The sequence below is a fragment of the Osmerus eperlanus genome, chromosome 17 (assembly GCF_963692335.1).
Source record: "Osmerus eperlanus chromosome 17, fOsmEpe2.1, whole genome shotgun sequence".
In the NCBI taxonomy this organism is placed as follows: Eukaryota; Metazoa; Chordata; class Actinopteri; order Osmeriformes; family Osmeridae; genus Osmerus; species Osmerus eperlanus.
The window spans coordinates 3,162,214-3,173,545 of record NC_085034.1 but is presented as its reverse complement, the minus strand read 5'-3'; the positions used below and the strand labels follow the sequence as shown (position 1 = coordinate 3,173,545).

General features: G+C 41.6%; 1 protein-coding gene across 1 annotated transcript; it reads right to left on the bottom strand.

Moving 5' to 3' along the window:
• Positions 1–2,393: 2,393 nt before the first annotated feature.
• On the bottom strand, positions 2,394–5,575 carry prl2 (prolactin 2). The gene is made up of 5 exons (XM_062483309.1): positions 5,471–5,575; positions 4,905–5,092; positions 4,002–4,109; positions 3,694–3,873; positions 2,394–2,865 (listed from the first exon to the last, which is right to left on the bottom strand). Exons 1-5 carry the CDS (start codon positions 5,490–5,492, stop codon positions 2,668–2,670), a joined length of 696 nt encoding a protein of 231 aa, XP_062339293.1. The 5' UTR covers positions 5,493–5,575; the 3' UTR covers positions 2,394–2,667.
• Between the last annotated feature and the right edge of the window lie 5,757 nt (positions 5,576–11,332).

Below are 11,332 nucleotides of genomic sequence, written 5' to 3'. Positions count from 1 at the left end.
TATAAAACATTTTGAAACATTAATAATACATTAAATAGTTAATAAGATTATTATTAAATGCTATGTTAATCATTAATAAACACTGTTAAACATTATGGATTTGATTCATAATACAATTCATAAGGTGTTTGATAACTGCATTACCATACTTATAGACAGCTTGTTAATATAGTTGCAAACCAGTAGTTTATAATCTGTTAATGGTACATGAGCTGGTATAGAAAGCATTAGCAAATGGTGAACAAACCATTTACATTACCTTTACAAAGCATGAGTAAATAACTAACAACATATTAACTTATGTCTTTAATTAATGTACTACTTAGCAGATGTCTTAACAACTATTTTATAAACACTTACTAATGATGCAACTTGTGATTAGTAATGCAAGTTATAAAGCATTTACTAACTGTTAGTTAAGGCTTTTGTGTTATTTATTAAGGTATTCTTGTCCATTCTCAAACCTCACATTCACAAAGGTATCGTAACAACTATTTTATAAACACTTAATAATGATGCAACTTGTGATTAGTAATGCAAGTTATAAAGCATTTACTAACTGTTAGTTAAGGCTTTTGCGTGACCTAATCTAAAGTGTGAACTATCTCTGCCTTATTAAACATTTATAAGTTATTTATTAAGGTATTCTTGTCTATTCTCGAACCTCACATTCACAAAGGCTGAACATACGTTTCTCAAAAGGAAACAGACACAACACAATGTGAAACACAAAATTACTATTTTATTGAAGTAATGACAGGCATGTGTCTTACTAACTACTTAGCTCTACTAGCCGAGAGTGACAGCGGTCGATACGTTAAAACCTCAGTTTGATATTTCCCGGCATGACTGAACGGTCAAGGTTAGTAAGTTGTTTATTATATGGCATTTTTAGCTCTTTTCATTTAAAACATGTAGTTTTGTTCAGCTCTACTGTACTCGTCTTCTCACGGTGTGTTTCAGGTGTTAGCACCTAGCAACCAATCTGAAATCTGAGCAACCAAACCTAGCAATCTGCCTAGCGCTTGTCGTTTATCTCTCTGTGTTCACACTTTTCTGCTCTTGTAGAAAGTTAAGAATTTCCTCGTCGCTGTTGATGTCTTCATTGTCATCTGGATAGTAAAACTCCTCGATCTCGCTCATTTTGAAGATGACATCAGCGGAGGGCAATAAGAATACGTATCAGACCGCAGATGAGGTCAATACGCGCATAGATGTACGCGGCTGGCATGACTACCCATTAGCCAATCAGAACGCTCGTACTGTTGTTGCAATTGAACCAATATGCTGTTCTTATTGGTTCAGAAGACGTTCTCAAAAGAGTTGTTGATATGTTGCCTTGGAGATGTAGTGACGTCACCAGTACAAGTGCAGCTGATTGCTCTGACAAGATGGCGTCTGCTCCAGATTCGCCGTGTTTGATTTGGGATCTTCCCACGTATTGTTGTAGTATATAAGAAACCAAATGTTTACTCTTCGACAGGTCAGCAAACGCTTTGTCGCCTAAATTTGTTAAAACGATTTGTTTGTAAACCTCGACCTACGATCAAATCTCTGCTTTCAAAGGCGTTTGCAGACCTGTCGAGGAGTAGCTAAACATTTGCAGTTTATTACAGCCATTTTTGGAAAATAAAATACAGCTTCGGGTAACCAACTTTTATACCAATTCTATTGTATTGCTTCTTAATGGAAATAAAATACTATTTTATTACCCAGGTAAATAAATTAACAGCTATTTCTTCTAAAAAACAAAAACCCAACATCTATAGGCCTATAGTCTTTCTATAAATGCTTAATAAGGCATAAATAGTTCACACTTTAGATTAGGTCACGCAAAAGCCAAAGCTAACAGTTAGTAAATGCTTTATAACTTGCATTACTAATCAGAAGTTGCATCATTAGTAAGTCTTTATAAAATAGTTGTTAAGATATCTGCAAATCATAGTGTACATCCTGTATTCGACTTGGCATACATTAATTAAAGACATAAGTAAATATGTTATTAGTTATTTACTCATGCTTTATAAAGGTAATGTAAATGGTTTGTTCACCATTTGCTAATGCTTTCTATACCAGCTCATGTACCATTAACACCTTTTAAACTACTGGTTTGCAACTATATTAACAAGCTGTCTATAAAGTATGATAATGCAGTTATCAAACACCTTATGAATTGTATTATGAATAAAATGCATAATTTTTAACAGTGTTTATTAATGATCAACATAGTGTTTAATAATAAGCTTATTAACTATTTAATAATGTATTGTTAATGTTTCAAAATGTTTTATAAAGGATTAACTAACTATTAGTTAACACTTTGTAAATGCCAAAAAGCGTTGACTTATTATAAAGTGTTACCAAAGTAATAAATACAAAAATAAACATGTTGGAAAGATTCACATGTGCAATTCAGTCAATATTGAAATCTCATGTTTCACTATGTAGTGTCAAGAGGCAAGAGCTCAAATTCTCACTTCACACACTAAGATGACAGGCAAGGTAACTATATGTTCAAGATGTAAAATGGTTCTGAAGTGTGTCAGGGTTCCTTCCGACAGTAAACAAGGCCTGTGTAAGTGGTGAGCACACAGCTGACAAAAGGGAGGGGGGGGGGTACTGGCAGACGGGGAGACAAGAAATTACGTGTTCAGCAGGACGGTCGTCTCAGCAGCCGTGCTCGGGGACGATGCCACACTTGAGGATCTTCAGGTAGTTCTGGACTTTGTTGGAGTCTCGGCGGAAGCAGAACAGCAAGTCGTGGTCGCTCATCGGGCGAGACTCGTCGCTGACGGACGACGGAACCAACGCCTCCGGAGACGACAGGCCGCTGAGGGAGTTACTCATCATGCCAAGGTGCTGCATCTGGAAGGAGGCACACACACCCACACACACACGCAGAGGCACACACACGCACCGGACACACACACAGGTCAGTGGAGCATCATAAACAAAATTATTTCAGGATCCATGCGACTCAAGAAGACTTCAGCAGTTGACTCATGAACGGTCTACTGATATGGTGAGATGAACCCCTCTAGGCGACCGAAGCCTGTCCCCGTGACTTCCTGTGTCACAGGCTGGGCAACTCGCAGGCAGAGTGCTTCTGTATAGAGATGCAGGTGAGTCAGAAGTTCTTCCAGGCTCTGTCTGCACTGTGTCGCTGGCCATCAGGCCGCACTCGCTGTGGGACATCCGAGGTTCACTCTGCTTTCTTCAACTCACTCTCTCTATCTTTCCCTCTTCCTCAATCACCCCTCTGCCCCCCAGCCCATTCCCCTAATCATTTCTCTCTTTCAGCTTTTTCTCTGTGATTCTCTCTTTCCCTGCTCCACCTCCCTCCCTTTTTCTCTCTTTGTGATTCAGAGCATCCTTCCAGCAACATTTAGACATCCATAATGAGGATTATGGATCATCTGCGAGTTAACTGTCCAATTAAAAAGCCTTCAGTGACACGCAACCTCGTTTCATTTGCAAGAGCCGTAGCAGCTCTGACTCAAGTTTTTACTGGACTGACGCACACAGGATGCAAAAGACATCCGACGTCATCCTACATCAGACAAACAACTAAACTACTCATTTGTAGCGGATGATAATGATCTGAATGTGAGGACCAAACGTTGACTAGGCTTCTTTGAATCACAGGCACACACACACACACACACACACACACACAAACACATAAACACTTACCTTCTCGGCCACCTTCTCAACACCCTTGCGTAGCTCGTGCACCATGTCGCTCATCTCCAGAGCCTTGTTGGAGCTGAAGTTATTGAAGTCGTGGTGTTGAGCTATGTTCTGGTGGAACTGCCAAAGAGGATCCCTCCAAGCCACCAGCAGCTTCAGAATCACCTCCGCCAGCTCTTCTCTCTAGCGGAGGAAGACATGGAGGAGGTGGATATGAGGGATCTAGATGAGGGGTAAGGTATAGGGTTGGGGGTTAGGGCGAAGGGCGAAGGGTTAGGGATATGGAGGTTTAGGGGTTAATTTGCACTCACGGTCAGTCTCTGCGCATTTTCCTTTCCATTGGGCGTGAGGATGGATGAGGTGTGACAGATGCGGTTGACTCTGCCTATGTGATTCTTGCTGGGGAGGAAGTAATTTTCCTGGTGGAGGGGAAGATGAGAGTCATCAGGAGGGCAGGAATACAGGGAGGCATAAGGGCAGGAGGGTTGGGTCAGAGGATGGTCAAAAGATGTAGACAGGCAAGTTCATGATTGAGATTTCTGAACCAACAAGATGCAAAGAGAGAATAACAATGATTATGGATAACAATGACTTTTAGACTAACACACTTGAAGAAGATTTTACATGAAATGTTGAGACGTTTACAGTAATTGTAAATATGAACAACCAATATAACTGTGACAAAATTAAATTCCTTCAACAAACCAATTATATCAATATATAATAGAGATTATTATAAATTGTCAAATTTGTAAAACATAAAAAAAATTATATTTTTACATTTTATACTTATAAATGCACAAATAAGAACAAGATAATATAGACTTAGAAACTTACAATAATGAACAACGTTGTGACAGATATTTAAAACGTAAAAATCTCAAATGAACGACCAAGATTGTGAGCATGGGCGGTGCTAAGGAGGGGCTAGCAGGTGCTTCAGCACCCCCCCAAAAAAACAAAGCACCCCGATAGCACCCCCCAAAATGTTGCTAATTTATTACTAGTATTTATATATCATATATTGCGCAGCTCCCGCTGTCAATAATCTAGCACCCCCTCAATCCGCTCAGCACCTGCATTAAAAATTCTCTGGCGCCGCCCCTGATTGTGAGAGATATTTCAGACTTGTAAACTAACAATAAAAAGCAACACAAATACAGAAATAACAAACTGAAAACTATCAATGAGACAGAGACATAAATAAGCCTTACGAATTCAGAGTGCAGGTCGCTGGAGATTCCGTGCATCCGGGCGGAGTGCTGGATGACTCGTTCGAACAGGTCTGCCAGTGAGAGGATGTGGCACCCGGTCTGGCCGTGGGCACAGATAGGAGCTCCGCTGACCTGGCACAGCCGGGCACGCAGCTCCAAACACACCAGGATCATGAGGACCACTGACACTGGCAGAGAGACAGAGAAGGACAGGGAGGGAAAGAGAGCGAGAGAGGCGGAGATGCAAATAGAACAATATTGAAATTCCACCTGATGTAGCATAACTGACAGCATGAATGAAGAAAACTAAGACTAAGTAAGAAGAAGAAAAAATAAGAAAAATACAAAGAAGAAGAGCGAGTGAGATTGAGAGAGATCAAAGAGATGAGTTGATGAGAAGACTGGGACAGAATAGAAAAGAGAAGAGGTGCAAAATGTATGAAGGGAAAAAGATGAAGGGAAACACACAAAAAGATGCTGGTTCCACCAGCCCCGTGCAGGTGGGGCCCATGGATCGCATGCATAGTCTGGGGCTGGGCTCCCCGGGGCTCCCTGGAGGTAGCTACCTGGCGCGAGGTTCCTTGACATTCTGATGGCTGGCTGGATCCTGTGCTGCTGGAGATTGACTGTGGAGGCTGGCTATTTAAAGTGATACAAAGTTTAAGGCAAGGGTCCCTCTCTGACATCTGTGATGATTCCACATGTATTTATTACCAGGAGGGGAGGGAGGGATGGATGGGGGGAGGGATGGAGAGAGGAAAGGAAAGAGAGACAGAAAGAGAGAGTAAGGATAGGGAAATAGACCGCATAGTAGTGGCAGACATGCTGATGTATTTTCACAAATCATTTATTTCACCACAGCCTATGTCAATGGAATGAGGCCACCTCAGTAGAAACACTTAATGATATTCATTCACAAAAAAATATTCAGATGAACTGTACAGTGTCATTCTTGTGTACTCTGTCATGCCATCATCTATGCAATTGTTTACGGTCCAGTCATTCATGGTATGCACTTATTACTGACACATTTGTAACACTGAAAACGTGATGTACCGTATTTTTCGGAAGATAAGCCGCATTTTTGTATAAACCCCACCAGAATGGGAGCTTCGTTTTTCGTAAATCTGAGTATAAACCGCACTGGAATATAGGCCGCACTTGACAGGGGAACAATGATACCAAGCAATGCACGAGTATGGACCTAGACTGGGATTGACATAAAATCCTCATGTACCATTTCCTTTGCCATTACACTGGCTTTTAGTCGAATGGCTACAGTACTCCCGGCTCTCCCGGCATCTCGCTGGGCTGTGATCCAGGACGCCATATTCTTCTCTAAATTTGGCCAGCGGCAGCGTTGTGCTCGACCAGTGGCTCTGGCAGTTGGTTTCTGCTTTTTCAGGTCATCTTCTCGGAGTCTCCACTGACGAACCTGGCTTTCATATACTCCATGTTCTCTTGCTGCGGCACGGTTTCCTTTCTGTTTCGCGAGTTCAATTACCTCCAGCTTCTTGGAATTTGTATAAGATCTTCTAGAAGATAATGGCACAGCTACAGATTCATCGCAGGGCATTTTTTATATTTAAACTTTACTTTTAACACGAAGGAATGTGAATACAAAGTGACTGCTAGGTTCAGTCTGCAGTATTTATACAGAGAAATTTAAATTAAACATTATCTAAAAGTTGAGGCATAAGCGTGGCTCACAAACTTCTTTTGATCTCTAAAGCCAAAACTAGACAATTTCACGGCAGCCTGGAAATGGCAGCGCGAGTGAAACGAAACGTCTGTATTACAATTGGTAATTGTCTTTATCACGGGCGGTGTAATTCTCCCTTTCATGCACATGGCTAAAATTCCAATGCGGTTGTTTAAAATTCCAATGTGGTTTTGTGAAATAGATTGAATAGGGTTATATAAGAAACAACTGTCCACAAAAAAAGGTTTATTGACATTTGTACCAAAAATGAAAAGGCATTTTCATACATTAACATACAAATCGTCATGGATTAATTTACATATGTAAGCCCTTTCAATTTGAGTTTGACCAAGATGAAGTCTGCACAACATGTTGTTTGTGGACGGATCATTCCAAACTACGTACAAAAACCAAAGTAAGTGCAAAATGTATGTTTTACATTGCATTAACTAATGTTTAAAATAGCTTTTACGAAAACAGTGTTTATACTGTTGTTTTGTTATAAAACGTGCTATAAGCCGCACCACCACAAGAAAAATGTAAAATTGGGGTGTACGCCACGGCTGTGTAACAAGATCCATGTGAAATATTGATTACTCCATTGATCGTTAATCAATAACCCCAACCAAAACCCAATATCTTGTTATTGATTTTGAATATCCAATTTGGAGCTAAGTTATAAATGTATGATGTGGTATGAATGGAGTTTTACTATAGAAATAGAATAATTTAGAATAATATCCAGATGTATCTCAGATTTGATAGTCAGTGGGGGAGGGGTGTGTGTGTGTGGGTCTGAATCCTAGCCGCAGGTAAAGGCCTTAGAGGTCCTGGATAACTGTCACTACTGCCCTATGACATCAACTGTGAACGTCATTGGAGGCTTGTTGGTGCACGCCTGAAACAGCCAGTTTCCAGCATTTCTGCATGCGTGTGTTTGTGTTATTTTGTGGGTCAACTGGTCCACTGCATTGGCATTGGCTGCGCTAGCTGATACACAACCCCCCCGACCCCTCTACATTCCACCCCAGGGAACATTCAGGAAAGACAGAGATATTAGACGACACTGAGCTGCACGTTCTGAAAACACATGCGCCTCAACCAGCACAGTACTTTCTCTGTGTGACATACGGATGATAAACCTGTGTGTGTCCAAGTATCTATCTACGAAACCATTACTATGCACTAGGATGGCTCTGGAGGCTTGTATTTGAAATGGGGAGTGAGTTCAATACTTCAGATGTGCCTACTGCACAGGCTGAACTGTTCCTGCCTAACGTTTATGCACACGTGTAGAGGTCCAAGTTCAATTTGACCACCTCGCCCCCCCCCCCCCCCCCCCCATCACCCTTACCCTTCAGTCTGCTCCGGAAGGCTGCAGAAGGAACCTCCCCTAACCGTCACGCTCACCTGAAGCCTCACACTAATCCTAACTCTCCCCCGAACCCAGGAGCTTGGGACCCGACCAGTCACAATAAGGAGAAGTTGGACGAGAGTGATCTGAAACACACAAACACAAAAACGGAGAAAAAATAAGAGAAGGTGAATCAGGTTGACTAAATAGATGAAGGGATGCATGTCATATAAAGACCAGCAGAGTTACCTACGCTGTTCTGCCAGACTGAACTTTATTAAAAGCCCAACTGTCTTACTCACTTGACTCCTAACCCAGGGCCCGGATGTTAGAGTCATTGTTTGGACTCTCACATGGACATTGTGGCTCATCCTGACCAGGGGCCTTGGATGTCCTCCTCCCACCTTTGTCCCAACAACAAATTGACCTTTCCACACTTAATTGGAAAAGAGCGAAAGAACTGGATGAATCAGATGTAGTTACCACAGGACCTTCTCCCAATTCTATACATTAATGTATAGAATTGAAAGCTATAGCAATTTTTTTCTGCGTTGTCATTGTCATTCCTTGACATTTCTTCTCACAACTGATGACGTTATATGTCCTTTTGACGTCAGAGATATAACATACACACATACACACATACCGGAGGGTCGCTGCAGTCTCAAGTCTATCAGCATGACAACCAAGGAGTTGCCTGTAGGTTAAACTATACTGATAAATCTAACGTCATTTGATTTCTGTTCGTTCTGTTCCTATGATAATACAGTTTCAACAAGAAGGTCTCCATCTCGTCTTTTCAGATTCAGCCCTTAGGGCAAAATTTTAAAGCTAAAATAAATCTTTAGGGCTCGCTCAGCTTTTGCTTAGCCCTACATGTGAGGACTGTGACCACTCAGACAAGGCGTCCCTGTCTCGTGCTTGACCTGTTTTTCTCTGTGGAAAACCATGTTCTTGGCATTTACCTTATCTGACAGCGGTCCAGGTACAGCATAAACCCATGTTAAATTTTTTGGGGGAGAAAGATGATTTTACATGATATTATTATTCTATTTCTGGTTGTACACAACATTGGTCCACAGAATATTCCTTAAAATCCTTAATCTTTAAAACCTTGGTTCTTAGAACACTGATTCTTAGAAGTATGGTTGTTAGAACACTAGTCCAGAAAACACTAGTGCTTAGAACACTGGTTATTGGAACTTGGTTTTAAGAACACTGGTCATCACTAGATTATACTCTAGAACACTCTATAATAGATAGTTGTTAGGTTTGGGTTCCTGTGAATACAATTCATGGACTAAACATTTCAATGTAAATTCGTTTTTGCCAAAGGTATGAAATACAAAAGACAAATTCTCAAAATGCCTCCATCAATGTAAATGTTGCTCTGGATAAGAGCGTCTGCTAAAATGACTAAATGTAAATGTGACATCACCATGAATATTTAAGTCGTCATTGTCGTCAAAGCATAGGTTTGAGCGTCATCCGTGGAGTTACTCATGCTTCGTTATTCAGCTGTCAGAGTACAGTTGAATGTACAGTAGATGCGTGTGTGTGTGTGTGTCATGGTGAATCACTTTCCATGACACAGGATTTTGGAGGGCAGATGGACTGGTCTGACCTGTAAAACATATTACTGTAAGAGCTTTACGTTCTCTACAACCCCCTAGGTGGCAGTATAACTCAAAAACTGTAAGTGTAAGGTTTACTACTGCTGTCAGGCCTCATAGGCAATGTAATCAATTCACAGTGAATGTTTAGTCTCTGGGAATGTTTGCAGGCCAGATTTGTGGAGGTGTACATATGACATACAATACCACATTAATAAAGGGTCAGGTGTGTTTATCAAAGCTATTTCCAGTCATTGTACCTGCACAACAGAAGGCCTGGAGGTGCACAATGGCATGCAGTTCATACAACCTTCTGCAGGCAGAGGGCGCTATAATACTGCAATATTCTTTGTTTTACTGTAATGTGAGGATCATTGTGGGACAAAATTATATTATTGTGAGGGGACTGGGGACAGGGAAGAAAAAGACTCCAATCTACTCAACATAAATATCTTGTGGTATAATTGACAAATCAATGTAATATCTCCAGTTGAACAAGAAACTTTATTAATTATCTCAGTGTATTGAAAAGAGTCGGGATCAATAAAAATCCCAGCAGGTGATCAGTGGGTTCATTGATCCCTAGAAGCCAAGCCAGGATGGTGGATCTATTCACCATGGTAACGCTCAGGTCAGTCTGCCCAGACATTCCAGCATGATTAGAGCATTACTGAGATGGAGAGGGAAAGGTGTTTGTCACACACACACAGTCACGAACACAGTCACACACACATACACACACACAAATACGGGCACATGGAAACATGCACAGAAACACATCCAGTCCTTTCTCTTAAATTAAATCTCGATGTGTGTATTGATGTGTATTGAGTGATTCTGGGTGCTGTGATTTATGGCTGGTGTCAAGGGGGGCTAGTCTGGATGTGTTGGATCTCACACCTCAGCCTGTTGTTCCAGCTGCACACATGTTGGATCCAGCTGATCATGCTCTCAACACGTCCACTCTTCCCCTACCCACACTCACATATTCTATGAGTGTGAATACTGTGGAGTCATTCAAATGCAGAACACAGCAAACACTGCACTTATGCAGAACTCTTTGTTTTTGCCATCCATCTGTAGTCTTAACGCTAAACTGTATTCCGCCTGTGGTCTGCTCCTCTCTGTGTCATAACCATCTCTGGAGGAGGGATCCCTCACTGAAGTGCTCCCAAGGTTTCCATCATTTTATCTCTGAGTTTTCCCGGTAGTTTTTCCCTGTCTTCTTTGAGGGTTTGGGTTGGTTTAGGTGCAGTTCCATGGGCATCTGTGAAGCCTTCTGTGACATTAGTTGTAAAAAGGTCTATACACGTTTCTATTTTATTTATAGAACAACATGAATATGCATGGCTCACCCTGGGATGTTGCCTCAAGGAAGCATGCCCTGTTTGCTTAGGCTCTGCAGTCATTAGATGCCTAGTTCATACTGGGTGCTGTGATGCTGAAGAACAGATTGTTTTGGGAAATTCTAATTATCTCTTACCCCCCCCCCCCACTCCCTCCGCACATGTTGGCACTGCCTGATGACAGATGACAAGGTGAGAACAAATGTCTTGGAAATTTCTTTCCACTCCTACCGATCCTCCCCCTTTTATTTAACCATAAGGGTGACCTGCAGAGGTTGGAACCTCTGCCCCCTGTGGATCTTACCTCTGATTTATCCCGCTGAGCAGAAGCCTTGGTCTGGTACCGAAGCGTCTACTCCTGATCCAACACCTCAGGGGGGTGTGGACAACCAGCCCCCTCCAAAACCTGATTT

Bases quoted from the DNA above. Each gene is read 5' to 3' on its own strand.
- prl2 (XM_062483309.1), bottom strand. From the start codon at position 5,492: ATGTCAAGGAACCTCGCGCCAG. The intron at 3,874-4,001 runs GTGAGTGCAAAT...TTCCTCCGCTAG, and splicing joins AAAATGCGCAGAGACTGACC to AGAGAAGAGCTGGCGGAGGT. The intron at 2,866-3,693 runs GTAAGTGTTTAT...GCCTCCTTCCAG, and splicing joins TTGAGAAGGTGGCCGAGAAG to ATGCAGCACCTTGGCATGAT.